Source organism: Nilaparvata lugens, chromosome 4 (genome assembly GCF_014356525.2).
Source record: "Nilaparvata lugens isolate BPH chromosome 4, ASM1435652v1, whole genome shotgun sequence".
Lineage (NCBI taxonomy): Eukaryota > Metazoa > Arthropoda > Insecta > Hemiptera > Delphacidae > Nilaparvata > Nilaparvata lugens.
In genome coordinates, this window is record NC_052507.1 from 24,566,742 (window position 1) to 24,588,312 (window position 21,571).

At 34.5% G+C, this 21,571-nt stretch overlaps 2 protein-coding genes across 4 annotated transcripts in view; one reads left to right on the top strand and one right to left on the bottom strand.

Moving 5' to 3' along the window:
* The window catches only part of LOC111057366 (McKusick-Kaufman/Bardet-Biedl syndromes putative chaperonin), a 35,980-nt gene extending 14,850 nt beyond the window's left edge, over positions 1 to 21,130 (top strand). Inside the window, exons 1-6 of one of the 3 annotated variants that reach the window (XM_022344793.2) lie at positions 4,254 to 4,352; positions 5,013 to 5,203; positions 16,630 to 16,749; positions 17,638 to 18,779; positions 19,550 to 19,654; positions 20,662 to 21,130. In XM_022344793.2, coding sequence (XP_022200485.2) covers positions 17,652 to 18,779; positions 19,550 to 19,654; positions 20,662 to 21,033 — 1,605 coding nt within the window. In that variant the 5' untranslated portion in view covers positions 4,254 to 4,352; positions 5,013 to 5,203; positions 16,630 to 16,749; positions 17,638 to 17,651 and the 3' untranslated portion in view covers positions 21,034 to 21,130. Of the gene's footprint in view, positions 1 to 4,253; positions 4,353 to 5,012; positions 5,204 to 16,629; positions 16,750 to 17,518; positions 18,780 to 19,549; positions 19,655 to 20,661 lie in introns of those variants that run through there. The other 2 variants (XM_022344794.2, XM_039427169.1) reach the window with 2 other exon arrangements.
* Positions 6,084 to 6,688, bottom strand: LOC120350825. Its single transcript, XM_039425716.1, has 2 exons — positions 6,600 to 6,688; positions 6,084 to 6,378 (listed from the first exon to the last, which is right to left on the bottom strand). Exons 1-2 carry the CDS (start codon positions 6,686 to 6,688, stop codon positions 6,084 to 6,086), a joined length of 384 nt encoding a protein of 127 aa, XP_039281650.1.
* Positions 21,131 to 21,571: the final 441 nt, after the last annotated feature.

Below are 21,571 nucleotides of genomic sequence, written 5' to 3' on the forward strand. Positions count from 1 at the left end.
CTCACATTTTTCTATATCCTTTATAGTTTTCGAGATATCCGCTCCTGAAGGTGTGAAATTTTTGAAAAAACACGTTTGCCTCCAATTTTTCACTATTTATGCTCTTATAAATTTTTAAAAATCGATGGGAAAAATCTATGCTGATTATGAGCTTATAGAGCATTGAATTCTCTCCAAGTTGATGAATAATATGACACGTTTACCCATTTCCCCACGACTGTTGCAGCAGCTTTAGTGTTGAGTGTAAAATCTCAAGCCTTGCAAAAATACACCAATTGATAGGAATTTGGGATAAAGATGCGCACTTTTGCTATGTTCACCTCCTAACTAGTCTCAATTGAGCTGCGAAGCGAAAAATTGTGTTCCAGAAACCCTCTTCAAATTTCATTATCAAATGATCAATTGTTGCAACATAGAAAACTTTACTTCCTTCATTGCTGCTGTAGCAATGAAAACAACTTGAAATACACAAATAATACATTAAATTAAAGAGAATTCAATGCTCTACAAACCGACGATAAGCAATATTACAATGCATTGAGAGTTATAAGCCCTTCAAGAGCAAAAAAAAAATGGATAAAAACCTGTTATTTCAACAATTTTACACTCTCAAGAGCAAATACCCGTAAACTATCGGGAATATCACAAAACTCCACTGAACTAAAATTGTAGAAAATTCATCAAGCTTCATTTTTGAATGGTTAGTTATGTCAGTTGAAAGCATTGTTCCTAATGTATGAGCATAAAGCTAAAAAATACTATTTTTAAGCCAAGCACCCTTATTCCTTTAGCACTTTGGGTAGGGATGAGGACTTATGATATGTTATCCTCCCAACTAGTCTCAACAAAGCTGCAAAGTAAAAAATTGTGATCAAAACATTCCCTCCAAATTCCTTTGACAATAATTTGGTCTATTCTTGCAAGACTGGAGATTCCATACTCAACACTATACAGCTGCTGCAACAGAGTCGCGTAAAGAAATGCGTAAACGTGTCAAATTATTAATTATTAAGTTAATTGATGCTCTATAAGCTTATAATTAACAAAGATTTTTTTCCCCATCGTTGTTTAAAAAGTTATAAGAGCAAAAATAGCAAAAAATTGGAGGTAAACGATTTTGCTTGCTGAAGAAAAGAATCATACTCTGTATAGCTCAATATTGTCATCTATATGATGTTAATGATGAACTTTACTTAATACACTTAAACACTTTTGATAATATCCTATTATATATATTATTTAAAAGGGACTAATAAAAAAGTGAGCTTGATCTAAAGATTGGTTTGATCATTCCGGTACCTAAACCTATTTAGGTACCTATTTAATTCTAGGAACATAATAAAATGCTCTATCAACTCTACCTTGATGATATTAACTAGGCTGAATATTAAAAAAATTCAACATCCTGTATTATGATTTTATAATATTACTATTCATATAATTAAATTACTTTCAGTTTATGACTTGAATATTTAGTAACATGATTTTAGGTTGGGGCAAATAAAATAACGACCGTTTATATTTCCCGCCATTAAGGAAGTACCATTACTATCAGATGTTCAATATCAACATTGAAAATAATATTGTTTTTTCATTTTTGATGATAAAAAATCAATCCAGAACATTGAATCTTTGAAAATTTGTGCTTTTCACGTGAAAAATGACAAATTAATATAAAATTACTATCAAGTTTTATTACCAGCTGATCATTACCAGTTTGTCCCAGTGAACTCTATACTAACTGGAACGGGCTGTCCAATGCTATGCTACAGTCAAAAGTGTGTAAGGCGGAGTGAGTGAGACAGGCCTACCGTGTGGGATTCCCTTCTCTCTCGTACTCATACATTTAAGCAGGTTGTTGCAGCTCTTGAGTATGATTTTTCATTTTTAAAATTGAAAAACGGTTTTGAATGAGTATTAGGGCTATTAGATCACAACCTTTTCTCTTTAATATTGTGATGTATTTGTCGTAAAATGCGTAGAATTGAATAAAAATACGACCATGAAATGGTGATGTAGGCCTATTGTGTTGCATTTGGATGCAAGAATGGGCATGTTAAAGGGAAATGAAATACCATTTCACAGGTAAGTCAAACATTTTTAGTCTATTAATTAATTTGAAAAAACCTTTTGTTCTACATACATTTCCAATACTTTTTTCTATATTGATCAGTTTATTCGACCAAAAATAAAACAACAAATTTGGTTATATATTCCTAGTATATGGTGATAGTTTCTATGCTAATTGAAAATTTAGGTCTACTTTATAGCATCTAAAATAAAAAAAAACATAGTTGAAGAACAAATTGATCCTTATTCAAAAAAGAAAAAATACAAGTGATTAATAATTCTGTGTTATCATCAAGAGATGACATAATTTATTTTAGGTACCTACATTTATTTTGAAAAATATGATATTGCTATCAGCTGAATTGTGATTAATTTTTGAAACCTTTCCATTTCAAATAAATAATCGTTCAATTTACAATATTATAATAATAATTATTAAGCATATTTTACTGTTTGCTTATCATATGGTCATAATTATCTATATATATATAAAAGCGAAATGGCACTCACTCACTCACTCACTCACATAACTAAAAATCTACCAGACCAAAAACGTTCAAATTTTGTAGGTATGTTCAGTTGGCCCTTTAGAGGCGCACTAAGAAATCTTTTGGCAATATTTTAACTCTAAGGGTTGTTTTAAAGGGTTTAAAGTTCGTCTTTTAGCATGTATATTCTTCTTCTCCCAATCTCTTAATTATAATTGAAATTTCCATATCATATGTTACTATAGAACTATAATCTAGACAGAGTACCTCTTCGAAACAGTTGTTAACTGGCAACTAAATTAATAATTTTGTCCGGTTGGCATTAAGTTGAGTTGACTTTGTTAGGTTGGCACCAAGTTGAAGATTTAAATGCATTTATCGCGGAAAAATTGATTGGGCACTGCTACTTCAATCCTGGGAATATTATATTACTAGCCGTCAAGCTCGCTTCACTCGCCATATCCGTTTAGCCAGACGTTTAGTCTGGACCCCCGACTGGATTGTTCTAACATAATATTATAAAAAATGCTCAAATTAAAAAATGCAGGCGAGCGAAGCGAGCCTGCTGACCTTATTCTTGGACGATCCAGTCGGGGGTCCAGGGAGCGGAGCCCCCTGGCTAGACGGATATGGCGAGCGAAGCGAGCCTGACAGCTAGTAATACAATAAATGTTTCTTCATAGATTTCTTTGTATCATTTCTGAAACTCCCACACTGATTTGAAATATCATCAGAACACCTAGAATATTGCTATCATTACATATCCAATAATCCTGTGTTATTGAATCATCACATGAGTCCACATAATAATTCATTTTATTTACCTACTTTTATTGTAAAAAAATATGAGATTGTTATCAGCTGAATTGTAATTAATTCTTGAAACCTTTTAATTACAAATTGTTCATTTTATTCTGGTAATTACATAGCATATTTTACTGTTTGCTTATCATAGAGATATAATATAATAAAATGTTCCTTCGTTATTTGCTTCATTTCTGAAACTCCCACTCATATATGATTTGAAATTACATCAATGCACACCTACATAATATTCTACATTCATAGCCTGCTGTAAGAAGGCCTATATTATTAAATTGAGATATTTCCTTAAACAATAAATCATAAATCTTTTCTTTAACAATAACAATAAATCATATAATCCAAAAACCAATAGTATATCCTATATAAATGAACATAAGACTGTGTTTAATAGTTTCAATTAAACACAGCCCTCCTTTGGACTGTGTACGAACAAAATTCGGGATTGGAATAATAAGGACTATGAGCCTGTTTTTTCATTCCCAATCATTTCATGACAGTTTATATTTGTCCTTGTTGAATGAATAAAAATTAATAAATGATACGCTTCTCTGAAATCTGGCCCAACGTTATTCCCTTGCTTGTGAAAAGTTGACAATACTAAAACTACTGCAGTCACAAATGAAAAAAATCTTTTCTTTATTCATATCGAACCTATTTCATTATTTTTTCTCTCAAAAAGTTAACAATGAACTGCTTAATGAAGGAAAAATAACGCTTCCATGGAATAAGACATACAATATAGAAATAAAATAGAAATTGAAACTGTGCAATGCATTTTCCCATAAGAGCCAATGTGTTACAAAATGACGAACCCCACAGCAATGCGGGTTGCCTATCTTTACCAGCTGCCTCACTTTCTTTGTGTTGATAGTCCATTCCAGTTAGTATAGAGTTCAGTGGTTTGTCCATGCCTTGTTTTGATTTCTGCTGTACTCTGTCTCTGTACGATTATCATGTCTGAGTTTTGAGGTTGGTTTTAAATTTTGTGAGTAATTAGTTTTAGTTATTTATTGTTATTAGATCAAATTAGGGTTGTATAAGAACTTTGAATTTATAATTAACTTTTAAAAATGTCTCTTTTGTATTAGACATTAGAAAATACATGAATCATGAATACAATAGGATAGGTCATATTAGGTACCGCAAAATTTTGGCATAACAATAACTTACTTGAAAATATTTGTTAGAATTTTTATGGAAAGTATTATTATGCAAGGAAAGAAATAGTACCTTTAAAAATTAAATCAATATTTTTTTACAAAAGATTTATCTGTTATACTAGCCTACATATATGAATGCAAAAATGATTTGAATCTAATTTTCATCTGATGCAATGTAAAAAGCGTTCCAGCTTTAAAAACAGAAAAGTTGCAAGAATCTCTTTTTTCAAATGAGTAAAGCTTGATTTCCACACATCAGTGACAGTAAACAGTAAAAGTATAAAAGTATAATTTCCATAAGTTATCGTGTTATAACTTATGAGATTTATATTTCTACCGTTTACTATATCACTATCACTGTTGTGTGGGATTCAGCTTGAGAAAGTATAGTAAAAAATACAAATTTCCATTGTTTTTTGAATTGTTAACCGCTATACTTATTAACATAAAATTTTTAAACATATTTCAGGTACCTGATAGGCTACCTAGCTGGGATATTCAATCACTATGGATAAAAAAGCCATAATAAGTAAATTACGTGATTACCTGCCTGTTATAGTTTTTGTTCCCGGAATAGCTTATTTACATTATTTATGGGCAAATATAGGAGGCGATACTGAAGAACTAAGTGGCAAAACACAACGAATACCCCCTATAATGGTAAATACTAATTATTTCACTAATTCATAAGTTATTTTACATTTGTTCAGTGACGGCTCTGACTAAAAAATCAAGTGGGACACTACCTTTTTTGGATTGAAATAATGACTTCATAAGTTAACACTTTTTGTGGTCTCTAAGAAGTCAATTAGGTTCCAGTATTCAGTATACGGTACCTACTTGAATTATGTTGTCATAGGCTATACCTGAAGATAGGCCTACAAAAATATAATCATGGAGAGGTAAGTGTAAATGTTGTCAATGATAAAATAAAGCAGAACCACTATCGACTCACCATTTACAAAACAGTACAGCTTCTTAAAGTAATAAACTCACAGGAGATTACATAGCCTCAAGCATGAGTACTTACTTGAATACTTGGAGTCGTTGCCAAGGACTGGGGTCTCTAGATAGGCAGTGTTTTTATCATGAAACTTCTGTCACGTACATAAAAAAACTGCATGGATATTTATGTTGTGGAGGTGCTATATCTAAAAAAAAAGAGACAACTCCCCCAACGAGTAGAGTGGTCTTTCAATAAGTTTGTTTTTCACAACTACGTAGAACCTTGGGAAGACTGTTGAAGAATTTTATAGCTTGAGTTGGGAAGCTGTTTCAAGTTTCAGCCAGTCTGCTGGAGGTATCTCCAATGAAGCAGCATGTTTGGTATTGTATGCATGTATATCACCTCTTCTGTGAAGCAGATCCTGGTTTTCCTTTGTGTACATCAGTGAGCATAGAATATAATAATAATAATAATAATAAACTTTCTGTCCATAAAGTGACCATGCGGGGCATGCTCACAAAAGACAAGTCAGGAGAAAACATAAAAGCCAAAGAAGGCAAAAAACCAGCAGCGGACATCACAGCGCCAAAAAAGTCAAAAATATCTACTCACCAGTGCACTGTCACATTCAAAGAATTCGTTAAGTGAGTAGAAAGGATTCTCCTGCAAGAAGTGCTTCAACCTTTGCTTTAGGGCAGCCACAGGTAGACTCCTCACTGAAATGGGCAGCTTATTTATAATCTTTCCCGGCAGGTAGACCACACTGGATTGCGTCCTCCCCAACCTGCAGTATGGGAGATCCAGCCTCAATCTGTTTCGAGTGCCGTACTCATGGGAGTCTCCCCTGACAGGCTGGACCTCCAGGTCACCAAATGCATTCACAGCAGATCTGAAAATATACAGGCCATAAACAGTTAGAAAACTCTCTTTATAAACAGTGGGCGGCAATGGGCAAGGTGTTCAGCATTGCATAAGATTCTAAGTGCCCTCTTCTGCAAAAGCAGGACCCTCCTCACATGGGTGGAACTACCCCAAAGCGTGATACCATAAGCCATCACACTCTGGAAGAAAGCAAAATAGCACATGCGTAGATAGGCCGCGGGAACGCACCTCTTCAGACCCTTCAGTAGGAACAGGATCCTGCTCAGCCTGCAACAGACACCTTGAATATGCTCCTCCCAGGAAAGTCTCCTATCCATCATAAAACCCAGGAGCTTTACTGGAGGACAATCATGCTGCTTACCATTCTTGAGGCTGAAAACAATCGTCTGTGTCTTTTCTGCATTTATACTGGCTGTACACAGTGAGGATTACGAAACTCCTGAAGAGAGGCCGGCTATGATCCCTGACGACTGAGAAGGTCATTATCCTGATGGTTTTTTCTGCAGGAGCAGAACATCATGGACGGCTGGTGAATGATCCCACAGCAGTAACCCATAGTTAATCTGGTGGCTCTGAAAAAGTGAATGGTTAGCCATGATGAGGCTGTTGTGGTCAATCAGGTATTTCAGTTTTCTCAGGAGGTATAATACTCTTGAAAGTCTCCTGCACACCAGTTGAATATGATGGTTCCAGCTCAACCTCCTGTCCATCCAGAAACCCAACAGCTTCTGCAGCTGTTTGCCTCTTCAATGAGCAGACTAGGATGCTTGTTTTATCTTCATTGAGCTCCAATTTGTTTGCAAGAAACCACAAATTGGCCTCCTCAAACATGTTATAATAATAATACATAGGCCTTCGAATATTCGCCTATTTGTAAGGCAATTCTTTGTAAGTCTCGAACACGGAACTGTATACTACGAGTTTGTACTGAAATTATGGGTTAGAATCTTAAATAGACTGCGGCCCAACGTGTCATATTTAGCTTGTGGAGTAGGAATGCAAAATTGGCAACACTGTTACATACACTCAATGCTACAGAATAGGACACTCGGTGTTGTGTCCTAGCACTGCAGCCTGTATAAACTCGTAAAATGTTGCCACGTTGAACCATATCGATGCTCGTACGGCTCAATGATCGTAATCGATGATACAATCGATCGATGATGACCCCTGTAGCCGCCACTGCATTTGTTCAATACGTTACTAGATACAACGCTTTAAAAGTGGCTGTTTTCGAACACAAAACCGTCTTATTACACAATTTGATGTAAGTGCCTTGATATTGGTTCTCACGTTGGACAGTGTCTGCTTGAGCCTTAAAGTCATCTCTGCTAACAGCCGGTTATCTCCTGGGTGCTTCGGAACTCATCTAAAACTACTTTTCACTTATCTCGTATACCTCCCATTTCTCACGAATATGTTCAAAGCATGTGTGGACAACTAAAAAGAAAAGATTCTCCGAAAATTTCACATCTTTGATACACTTGGTTACTCCGAATGTAAGATGGTTCATTTAACTGTGTATTTTTAAATTTTAATCCAAAATGACTTACCTAAAATCACCATCCAAGTTGGTCAAATTGCTGGAACCAAATGGAGCTATTATTGTAATGGATCTGAAAATTAATCCAATCATGAGTTACATCTGGTAACACCTAATATTATTGCTGACGCTGTATTCCATTGTAATGCTCGATCATAGTACTTTTAGTCAGTCTACTGCCAAACTTCACCGAGAGCACTTCTCTCTTTTTCGATGTATATTTTATAATTATGTGTTTGAAAATAAAGTTTTCTTTTTAAAAAGGTGTTTGGTTACCCCAGAACTATAACTGGCGCCCGAACTACCTTCCTTACGTTTTTTCGAGGTTGTTCATTTAACAACAAGTTTTTTTCGATTCGCGATCTTTAATTTCGACTTCGTGAAAAATCCGGAAAACCAGTGAGTGAGGTGAACCCTTCAAGACAAGTTCTCTGCGTACCACACCTGCGACCTTCGAAGTTCAACCTGGCAGACAACGAAGACTCCTTCCACAAATTTGAGACGGAAGTAAAACTACCATCAACTTTAAGTACAGATGCGAACATTTTCTTCACTTCATCTTCTACACTCATTCGACCGTCAAAATTAGACCCTGTGATCATGTCAACCAAATCTATCCCGAAATATTTGCTGGACTATATTCCAAAATTCGATGGAACTTCCAATAAAATTCCAAAATTTATCAAATCTCTCCAAGACATTTTCAATCTGTATTGTAACGATAAAATTGAACAATCACAACGCGAAGAAAATCATTGGCTGTTATTTACTGCCGCCCTCCACAGTTTGGAAGGTGCTTCAGATAATGTTGTACAAAATTGCGAGTGTTCCAACTTAGCTGAACTTATTGAACTTTTAACGAAAAGCTTCTCTGATAAACGCACGGTCCCTGATCTAATAGCCGAAATTGCTGTAATGAAATCATTCCAATACGAACACCCCCTCGACTTCCTACAAAGACTCAGTGAAAAACGCACTAGAGTGGTGACCCGCTATAAGCTTGATGGCGTAACCGGGGATCTCCTGAAAAATCTTCTCGAACAACTCGATACAACTCTCGTCCGCACGCTCATTCACGGTGTTCATCCAACACTCGGAGCTCATCTTCAGGTATACAAACTCAAGATCTTGGACGACGCCCGCGATACCCTGCGCAGTGATTGTAGCATTGTTTTGAAACAATTAAAATGTGCAGAGCCCGTCAGTGACAAAAGTGCAGTGAGTGAAAAGCAAATCAATTCTCAGTTCCAACCGCGGAATTTCTTTCAACCGCAACCAGTGTTCAATCCCGACAATTCTCTCCTCGGAATTTCCGCCAGCAACACTTCAATCAGAATCGGTTCCAACAACCTCATCAAATCCATTTTCAACAGCCTCAACATTCTAATTTCCAACAAAGTGTAGTTCCCTCTACCTCTACTTTTCAGCAGTTGCAATTTCAAAATTTCCAACCGAAATCTTTCAATAACAATTCTCGTAACTTTTCAAACGGAGCACGAAACATTCAACAGTCTCACAACTGGGACTCGCAGAATACTGTCTCCATGCGTACTGCTTCTACTAATAGAAATGCTAACAATTCGGCAAGAAACAATCCTTTCCAGGATCTTCACTATCTCGATGAATCAAATGATGATATCAATCAAGTAAATGCATCCACTCGTATTCAATTGTTGCAATCGCAACTCAACAATCTAACATCAGCTGTGAATGAAATGGCAGATCATTTTTTAGGGTGTGGCCCCAATCCGGCGGAAACCCCCCCAAACAGCTTGAATTGAACATTATTGATAAATCGCTACCCTATTTTGTCGATGATGTAAACAGAAAATGGCTTGTTGACACTGGATCGATGATGAATTATGTACATCCTGCAATTGTACCGCCAACTGTAACTAGATATAAGGAAAAATTTGTTGTAAAAACCCCGGCTGGTACAAGTGGTGGACATGAGTATATATTTTTTGCTCCATCAACATTATTTCCGAATCTTTCTAGAATTAAGATGTATATATATGATTTTTCCGACAGGTACGATATTCTTTTAGGTAATAAAACAATGCACCAACTCAAGGCCCATGTAAATTATGAGACTAATACGTTAGATTATGGCAACGTATCAAAACCGTTATTATCTGTAATTAATTCTAGTAGAAAACAAATTTAATTGAAACCTGGATTCAATGTAATAACTATCCCAGTTAGGTCTATTCCCACTGTAGGACAGGGATTACTTAAACCTGTAAATAATTCTAACTATTGTATTGAAGAAGGTATAGTTGATATTGTTAATGGTGAATGTACTTGTATAGCTTTCTCTCATGAACTCATGACCATCAGTCCTGAACCCATGGAAATTGAGGAAGTAGAAACGATTCTTGACTCGCATAATGACTTAATGACCACACGTCCTGAAAATTTTGCATTGATAAAGAAATTGATCCATGAAACTTTACGAACTGACCACATGAATGACGGAGAAAAAAGAGAGATATACGATTTAATTATCCAATTCCCTGCGATGATAAAGCTTGATAATATTCCTCTTGGTTCAACAAACTTATTAAAACATAAGATCAATACTGTAGATGACAATCCTGTGTACTCACGAAACTATAGGTACCCCCAAATATTCAAGAAAGACGTACAAATCGAAATTGATAAACTGCTGCAAAATAAAATCATTCAACCCTCCAACTCTCCTTACAATTCCCCAATATGGGTTGTTCCAAAAAAACTAGATGCTTCAGGAAAAAAGAAAATAAGAATGGTGATAGACTACAGGAAACTTAATGACAAGACGATAGCTGATAAATATCCTTTACCAAACATTGAAGATCTTTTCGGTAAAATTGGGAGAGCCACTTATTTCTCCACAATAGATTTGTACTCAGATTTCCATCAAATCGAAATGGACCCAGAATCTGTTCCTAAAACTGCTTTTTCAACGGAAGATGGTCACTACGAGTTTCTTAGGCTCCCTTTCGGGCTGAAAAATGCACCCCCATTCTTTCAAAGAAATATGAATATATTGTTTGCTAAAATGCCGAATGTATTTTTATATATGGATGATATAATAGTATTCTCTGACAATTTGGAAGAACATTTGAAACATTTAAAATCTGTTTTCAAGAAACTACAAAATTACAATCTCAAAATACAGCTTGACAAAACCGAATTTTTCAAAAGAGAATTGTTATACCTTGGCCACATTGTTTCAGAACGCAGTATTCAACCCAACCCAGCCAAATTGCAGGCCATTAAGGATTTTAAAATACCTAAAACCGAAAAACAAATCAAACAATTCTTAGGGTTAACAGGCTACTATAGGAAAATGATACAGAACTATGCAAAAATCGCAAAACCTCTGACTCAGGCATTGAAAAAGGATGTAAAGATCGATATTAATAATACAGAATATGTAAATGCATTTGAGAAATTGAAAACAATGTTACAGAACAGTCCAATATTACAACTCCCTGATTTCTCTAAACAGTTCATTGTCACGACTGACGCGAGCAATTATGCTATAGGAGGGGTATTATCCAAAGTTTTTGAAGGAAAAGATCTACCAGTAGCGTATGCTTCGCGAACTTTGAATAAACATGAGATCAATCTCTTTACCATAGAAAAAGAGTTATTGGCTATTGTCTGGTGCTGTAAATATTTCAGACCTTATTTATACGGACGGAAGTTTCTCATTCAAACTGATCACAAGCCTCTCCAGTGGCTTCATAGCATCAAAGAACCGTACTCGAAACTCATTAGATGGAAACTATTATTAGAGGAATTTGATTTTGATATTATTTACATAAATGGGAAGACCAATTACGTAGCGGACGCTCTGTCTCGTCCTAATAATGTTCACATGATGGAAAATGAGGAAGATGATTTTTTAGGTTTTGAAGATGGCTTTCGCGGGTTTGCGAATATTGCTACTGACCCCCACGAAACTGGTCTAGAAGATGGCTTTCACGGTTTTGATAATAGTGCTCACGACCCTGATCATGAATTCGATGATATTAACGTGGACTAATTGCTGCGATTCAATACTCGTACTGAAGCTCCCTCTATAGACGTTAGTTCCCTTGATGAAATTCTCCAACAAATAGACAACCCGGCTGTAGGAACTGATAATGATGATATTATAGGTATTGATAATAGAAATGACGACGTTGTAAATAATGATGCTTATGAAAACATTGTGCGTGATATTGATTATGAAAATGTTGTAAATAATAATGAAAATGGTAATGAACGTGAAGATGATAATAACAGTTTAGCCACAATACACTCTCAAGAGAGTTCCAACGAGCAAATAACTATTGCTGATGACGATAAGATTTTGAATGTAGAACATAACCAATTGGTACTTGAACGAGGTGACCAACCCCCTCGCTTGATTAAGATTTTTGATAAAAATAGATTAATTATTTATTTTAGGAATGCTAATGATTACGATGACATGAAGGACAAATGTATAGAGTATTTGAAACCGAATACAAAGTATGGAGTTTTCTGCTCGCGTGCCGGAGCCCTATACGATGAGTATGAACGGATTTTTAACAATTTCAAGAACGTACTGCTAGAGACTTTTGATTCGATCAAACTTAAACGGTATAAAAGAATGAACTTAGATGTGACACAAAATGATGAACAAAAACAGGTAATCTCTAATTATCATGAGGGTAAAACATTCCACCGCGGTATCAATGAATCTTATAATCAAATACGACGTAAATATTACTGGCCATCAATGCTACAGGACGTGACTGGTTACATTAATAAATGTGCTGTTTGCTTAAAGGTTAAATATGACAGGAGACCCGTTCGAGTTGACTATAAAATCACACCCACTCCTGAAACACCGTTCGAAAAAATACAGATTGATTGCTTCCAATATGACAAAATAAAGTTTTTAACGATGACTGACTGTTTTTACAAACGGCTAACGGTCCATCCAATAAAAAGTTTGAACCAATTTGATATCCAAGAATGCTTAAACGACTATTTCTCTGCTTTCCCCATACCCAAAATTGTACAAATGGACAACGGACGTGAATTTGACAATGCAGGCCTACGTGATTTCCTGAGACTTTATGGCATTGAACCATATTACGTTACTCCCGGACACCCAGACTCGCAAGGTTTGGTAGAAAGGACTCATTCTACACTTATTGAAATTCTGAATGCCATTCAACTTGAAAATAAAACCAACACCACTGAAACTAATATGAAATTAGCGGTAATTGCCTTCAATAATACTCTAAACTCTACCTTGAATATGTCTCCTATGGAAATAACATATGGAATATCGAATAACCCTTTTGTAAACGGAATAACAGAGAGAATAGTTACTGAACAACTGTCCCAACAGTATCTTGAACGAGTCAACATAGTGCATAAAATGATTAAGAATAAAATTGAAGAAGAAAAACAAAAACGTACTGAGAAATTGAATGTTAATCGTGAGAAGAATGTTGAAATTGAAAACGAGCCACATATAAAATCGACATTTAATAAGAAAACAAAACCGAAATTCATCAAAGTAAATTACGGTACAACACAGCAATTAGCTAGGAATCCTAAAGCTATCCAAAAACGCCCTTTTAAATTGCACCCTAACAGAATGAAACGGCCTAAAAAACCGGTGAAGGGTAAGAAAAAGGATTTATTTGTTACAGGACGTGATGGTACTGCCCCTAATTCTCCTGTTGCTGGCCCCAGCAACGTCTTATAAGATGGTAGATTTGAGCAGAACATCTGGTATTGCTCCAATCAAGATACAGAATTCTCATATAATTAATGAAACTTTTACCTATGTTCATAATATCAATACTAGTTATTTACGTTTAGAATTAAGTAATATTGAAACATTTGTTGATTTTCTCGCTAAAAGGAATAATATTGATAAGAGTCGCTTAAGTATGATGAATTGAATTTGAAATACACTAAGAATAAAATTGAATGAGATTCAATCAGTTAATTATAGGCAGAAAAGAGGTCTTTTTAATGGTTTAGGATCCGCGATTTCGTGGATCACTGGGAACATGGATGCTGATGATAAGGAAAGATATGACAAAATTTTACAGACAGTCCAATCTAATGAATATTATCTTAGTAACAATGTAGACAAGCAATTTGCTGTAAATCAGAAATTTATTAACGAATTCAATAATGAGATGAAAGTAATCAGAGCGAATAATCTAAAAATCAGCAATTACTTTAATTCTTTGTTCAATGAATCCAACCGAATGGAAATGAATCAGCAATCCTCTTTGTCTTAAATATAACATTCATCTTTTATCAAAACCCCTTCTTCATCTCATTAATCTTAGTCTGTCATGTGGTGTATTCCCTGATCCTTTCAAATTAGCTAAAGTGATACCTCTATTTAAATCTGGAGCATGTAATGATATGAATAACTACCGTCCTATATCCCTTTTGAGTGTTTTCTCTAAAATATTAGAAAAAATTGTGAAAGAACAACTGATGAGCTATCTTCTAGCAAACAATATTCTTAGTAAATCTCAGTATGGGTTTAGGCAAGATAAATCAATAAATGATGCCCTATTTGATATCAATGTAGAGATTAACAATTCTATATCTTCTAGCCAAAAATCCATGATGATCTTCTTAGACTTGAAAAAAGCTTTTGATTCTATAGATAGGAGAAAGCTCTTAAAAAAGTTAGAATACATAGGCATCCAAGGCACATCCTTGTCTTGGTTCAATAGTTTTCTTTCAAACAGGAGGCAATCTGTTTCCATAGCGGGTATAGCTGGTGATGAAGCTGACGTGGATTACGGGGTGATCCAGGGCAGTACTCTGGATCCCCTGCTTTTCCTCGTCTACATTAACAATATTTCGAGACTTGCCCTGAATGGAAAGATTTTGGTATTTGCCGACGATACCCTGATTTTTCTGAGAGGTGATTCTTGGGAGGAAGTAAAAGATAAAGCAACACATGATCTTGCACAGGTGAAAAAGTGGCTTGACCAGAACACCCTTTCTCTAAATGTAACAAAAACAAAGTTTATGCCAATATCTCTGCGCCCCATTACTGACTACAACCTTGAAGACATCAAAATACATAACTGTGATGATCCGCGAAGCAATGTATGTAACTGTGAGCGTATAGAAAGAGTACACTCATACAAATATCTAGGTATTGTTTTCGACAGTCGTATGAGATGGTCAGAACACATCACCTACTTAAAATGCAGAATTCGTCGGCTAATTTATGCTTTTCGGATGTTGAGTGACATTCTCAATCCAAATGAGATTAAGATGGCCTATTATGCTTATATACAATCATACTGGCTTTTGGCATCATTGCTTGGGGGGGAGCTTATAAAACGGTTCTCGAACCCGTTGCTGTGGTACAGAGAGAAGTCATAAAGGTAGCCTTCAAGAAATCAAGATTTCATCCGTCAGATTTATTATTTAATGAAACATCTATTCTTACAGTAAGACAATTTTTATAAAAGTTCTTCTTATTCACATGTACAAACATCAAAACTCAATCTTTTCAGTAGTCTCACACTCTTATAACACCCGTTACTCACAGAATACAACTGTCTCATCCACTTATTTGCACAGAACTTACTCAACTACCAACCCTTCATATATTTCACAAATTCTTTATAGGAACATTTCCAGTAGATTTGCCAACTTGAACTTATTTGAATCTTTGTCTATTGACACATTCAAAAAGAACACACACTGGTTATTATCAGTCCTCGGTCTGGATGAATCAGAGGAACTTATAATCTCATCCTACAGATAGTTTTTTTTTTCATAATCTTTTTATGAGTTTAGTGTCTTGCATCAGACTTAAGGTAATTTTTGCTCCTCATTCAATTCATAATTATTTATTAGAATTTCAATTAAGGTATCACTCCTATAATAGCTCTACAGTTATTTTTTTCTAATTGAAATCCAACATCGTCGGGGTTGTGCTTTGTTTCTCATTTCGAGTTTTCCCTGTCCTCCTCTCAATATCTTAGGATACGTCAACATCCTTTTCCAATAAAAATTAATGAATTTATATGTAATTTAATAATAAAATTTCATTCTCGTCAGGCTGACTGATGGGGGCTCATCCTTGCTCACAGACCTTAGGTCCATGCAGGGATAATTCCTTTAAGTACGGCCTGTCAGCTTGCACTATTAGAGGAATAATAAACATTAATGGTAGAATAGAAAGTCTTTATGTTATTATGCTTTATTATTATTATATTTATTATTATGATTATGCTTTGTAAGTAACATTATTGTATTGTAAACATTTTTCTGATAGTGTGGGTGACAGAATTTATTTATATTTGTTGTATTGTTTTTTGGATGAGGAATAAAAGAATTTGATTTGATTTGATTTGATTTTTGTTATTCGACTCGCTCCTGCTTCTAAATAATAAAATATCTGACATTGTAACTAGTCTCGAATTTTGTAAATTGAAAACACTCCATTCTTCTATTAATGCCAATTTTTAGCTAATAAATAAATAATTATTCGTCTTCTACTGTTACCGTCAGTGAATTTTTAAGACTCCTATCAAAAGTTATTCAACAATAATTTCAATTTGGATGCTGTATTCGATTTAAATGCGTTTGAGCTAGATTCCTGAAACTTTCAGATATGACCAACTAAATTATTGAATAAATGATCAAACCTGATGGAACCCTCTTTATTAACTGATATTATTTTTTCAGCTTTTCAATCACATCAAGAGTAAATTGGTATCTTCTTCAGAAGAGTTACCGTCCAATGAAGAATGAGTGAGTGGAGGCAATATTAGATAGGCCTACTAGTCATTTGCAGCCATCCAAGTGGTAAGAACATTCTTAAATATTATAAACCATAAATTTATCATTTATATAATGTGATATGAAACGTATTTTATGTAAGGTTTTACTAGAAGGTTTTTAAAGGATCTACCTACGTCTCTTGCATATGGTTCTTTAATTTCACATTTTAATAAGGAAATGCTGTCGGGGGTTACTTCAGCTTCATTCTTCAATGATGAGGAGTTTCTCTATAATTATTATATCTTATCTCAGAAGTTTATTACATTTTATTTAGGTTTTTTTTATTTTTAGTGGAATTGATTGATGATTGTAGTTTTTATCATTCAATGTTCATATCATCATCCAATATTATTAGCAACATTGAATAGCGAGAAGGCATATTGGCTGACATATTATATGATATGTTTTATTCAGATCTGTGAAAACCCAATTGAACTCTTTGATTCGACATTAATTTAGACTGTCTGTTCAAATTCTAGAATAATCGGGGCTTTTGATGAACGCCTGTTCTTTCTTTCCTAGATAGTGTATTGTAATCTTTATTCAATATATGGGCAGATGAGAATTTATTCTCTCAGAAATATTTGGCTCAATTGATTACGAGGAAATGTGTAATTGAGTGATCCATTCAACAGATGGAAATTACAGAGATGTTGCAATTATTCAAATGCTAATGAATTGATAATTATTATTAAATAAAAATCCAAATTAGCAGAAGTCTTCTGGGTGAATTACAGCATTTAGTTTGGATTTTCGTGTAATAATAATTATTGATCCATTCAATTACTGTGGGCTTGTGTAATTATTATTGTTTGTGTTTGACGTTCGCTTCAACAATGCATCCTCATTGATCTAACTCTCTTGAATTAGTCTCACACTTATATTGTATGAATATTTTCAATGTTATTTCAGATAAATTATTGAAAATGCAAAATCAAAATGAGAGGAAAATTATTGAGCTAAGCGACGTACATTTTATCAACGAGTTGAGAGAATTCAAGAAAATGATTTCATCTCTTATTGGTGCTCATGGAAATTTGAATGTATTTGTAACAGGAGGTGGTTATATTCAACTTGGCTCCTCATCAGCACAGCTAACAAACTTTTTTGATCAGTTCAATAATCCTTTGATTCAGCTTGTCATAAATATTATAAAAAATCAGGATGATTTTGGATTATATGTTGGAGTGCTGGTAGTGTCTATTCTGGAAAATGCTTTGGAATTCGAAAAGAGTAGTGTGCTAGTTAACAGAGAGGAGCTAATTAACTTCTTAATGGAAAACTTCGCTTCTATTTGTAACTCAAGCAGGATGAAAATACCTGTCAGTTATGATTCCACCACAGATTTTATGTCTGTAGTACGGACAATTTTAACTTCCAAGTTTGCTTGTCGGCTTCGTAAAAGTTCCATTCTCGAATTGAGTACAATAATAGTGAAATCTTTCCTTTATTCTCTCGATGACGAGCATATGACGATGGGGAAAGTTATTGTAAACGTTTTGGATGGACGAGAGATTTTCAAGTACTACCCAGGATTTTTATATCAGCTTGTAGACTATGAAGACGATTGGATTTGTAATATTGTTGAAGAACTTGATCATGCCAAAGTAAAGATTCTCCTATTTACAACATCATTGACGTTTAATGAAAATGATAATGACATATGTGGCGAATACGATTTGCAAATAGAAAGCGATTTAAAAAAAAGAAATATTTTCCAAATTCTTGAGCAAGCAATCGCATTTGATACCAAAGTAATTGCGTGTCAAAAAGTGGTGAATAATGAAGTTGCATTGTTTCTGAGGCGGAAATCTGTGATCGTTATTCATCGAATGGGAACTGAGCTGGCAAAACAAGTTGAAAATGCATCAAACGCTTTCCCCATCAGCGATCTGAGTCAAGTTGTCTCAGAAAAAGTCGACGACTTGACCGGAGTAATTGATGCCCTGGATGTTATCCAATTTGGGGATCGCCGTTTCCTGCAAATGAATAATGAATCTAATATGGGAACTTTGTTACTTCAAGCGCCATCTTACCTAAGCGTACAATTGAAGGTCAATAAAAAAAAAATCAAGTCATTTACATCCACCATGCACCGTCATTGTTGATTGTTAATACAGTAATAACTTTCAGCTGCACTTGAACTTTGATACATTTTTTGTTGAATTTTTTCTACTATCATAGCGGGTTTATTTCAATTTCTTATTGTTTAGTTCTTCACTTTGCACTTATTTAACATCACAGTATGAGCATTTTTATTCGTTCAAACAATTTTGGTTCTACTCACTTTGTCTGTTGTGTTTACTTATGGTATCCTTCTAGTTCTTTTTCTCTTGTTTCTCTTACTAGTCCTTTATTTCAGTTCATTTATTCAATTTCTCAATTTTAAGAATACTCGATTATTATTTGATTCTCCCTCAATAATTTTTGTATAGATGAATGGACTATACAATGGTGCTATTATGTACTGTTTTAGATAAATTATGACTAGTCTGTTCCTCGTTTGTATCTTGGAACGGAATCGAACAATGAGGATTCACAGCTTAATTGGCCAGATTAAAGCACGTTTGATTACAATTTTGCTGAAATTAGTTTTTTGTAATTTTGGTATTAAATATTCCTGTTGTAGCGTACACTCGGTAATTTATTCTCTAACTCTGATATTTAAAACAATTATATCACGTGTTTGGCACGCCACTTGTTTATACGGTGAGTCTGAGTCGAAACATTTAATAGTACAAAAATACACAATAATTATCAAGAAAATATATTTGAAAAATTACCTCTTGAATATTGTATGAACAATTTTCAATGACTTTTTCAGATTGTTGTTGAACAAGCACTGAAAACTCTTCAGAAGCTCTCATCATCGCCGTTCATTTGTCCTGGCGCTAGTTGTTTTGAAATTTCTCTTTGGATACAGATTCAGGTATGTTATGTAATTTATTATTTTCCATAAACTTAATTTGAAATTTTATTTAAGTTACTTACATAACTGTTCCTTTACTTAATTATTTATATTCCAATTTCAAATGAACGTCATGTAATTACAGTTGATCTGTCCCTTTTCTATTGTGTTGGAAATTCATCTCTCTAAACAAACTTAAAATTGTGAGAGAGAGTTTTACGTTGACTATGAGATTAAATCTCTCTTGATCTAAGCCCATGTGACCCCGTTGGAATGTTTTATTTTGAATATTCAAAAAATAAATAAATCCGTGTTGATTCAAATATACTGAATTCAGAATTTGCCTTTTTCTGAGACAAAACACTAGAAGAGCTCCACTTACTTCACTGTAGAAATTGTTAATAATTGCTAGATAGGAATAATTATATAGTGTGTTATAAACAAATAAATTTACTGACATTACATTTTCTAAGAAATTGTAAATTATCTTATTGAATTACTGATGAAGGAGTCGAACTTCAAGTGAGAAGCCAACGTTGAAAATGCCTTAACTGACTATCTTATCTTGTTCTAACAATGCCCTGCATTCAAGGCCTCAGAATGTGATGCTCATTTAACATTATCAGCTACTTCAAGGCAAAAAGGAGATTGTTCTGATGTCATCCACTGTAACTGCTAAATTAATTATTGTCGTATGAATGAATAATCGGGTATGTTCTAGTAGAAGATATAGTAGCTTCTAGAAATTAATGACTGTACTTTGGTAAACATTAGTTTTTTCACCAGCTAGAGTATGGTATTAGTATCAAGCACATAACAATAAATCGAGCAGGCATTGTTTCAAACTCGAAGTGACATCGACTTGGCCAACTAGCAATAATCTGTCAAATGCTCAGTTTTCAAGATGGAACCTAAGACATTAGGGTTTTATGTGGAACCTAAGACAGTAAAGTAGTACAAAAATTAAATTACAAGAAAATCTCAAATCTGCTTGTATAGAATGATTTAATCGATTAATTTATTTGTAGGAATTGGGCCGTAAACGATTCAAAAATATGAGATGGGAATGGCTATTGCAAGCTTTTGTTCATGCCTCTGGAGGGAAACTACCACTTTGGTCGGACTCTGTTTATAATCATGCTTGGGAAGATGAAGACTCCTGTTCGTGCAATTGTGGTCTGGTGTCAAAGGATATGGTGACAAAATTGAATGCTAACTGGACGTATATGAACAGCTTTGATTGTAAAATTGATAATAAGTGCGACATTGAGACTCTGAAAATTGCGGGTGAATCGCTAGTGGACTTATTCCATGCAAAGTGTAATGCTATCAACATTGCCTTAGAAACTTGTTCGAATATTTGTAGTATTGGTTCAGTTGTATATAGAAAAAGGCTATGAAAATATAATATTTCATGACCATTCTATATCGTCTGTATTTAGCCATCCTTATCATGTTAATGCAATCTACTAATAAATTTGCTTGGAATTAGTTCTACCTCTAGCGCCTATTGATTGAATTCATTTCACTCTCTGAAAGTGTCTGACACAAATAGAAGCCCATAACATTGTAATATGAATTGTTTGTTTACGAAAGTATTGAGAAAGTGTCAACCTCCTTCTTTATTGTTGAGGATGAGCTTGAAGGCTACCAGGGCACGAACTACTCACCTTGATTGCTGTACTTGCAGTCAACACATAAATATCTTATTTAATGTAGAATTTCATTTCCATCCATGCAGGCAGACATCTATTCTATTAATATGCCCAATAACATTGATTTTGCATTGACATTGAGCTCATCTGAATTATTATTCCTATTTTTGACCTCAGTTGGAGATTCCGTACAAATATAGGAGCCTACTTTACTTGAATGATTCCGATCGAGGACTCTCATATTCTTTGTCTGCCCCCATTTCTCACCTGTTTCCCTTCTCAC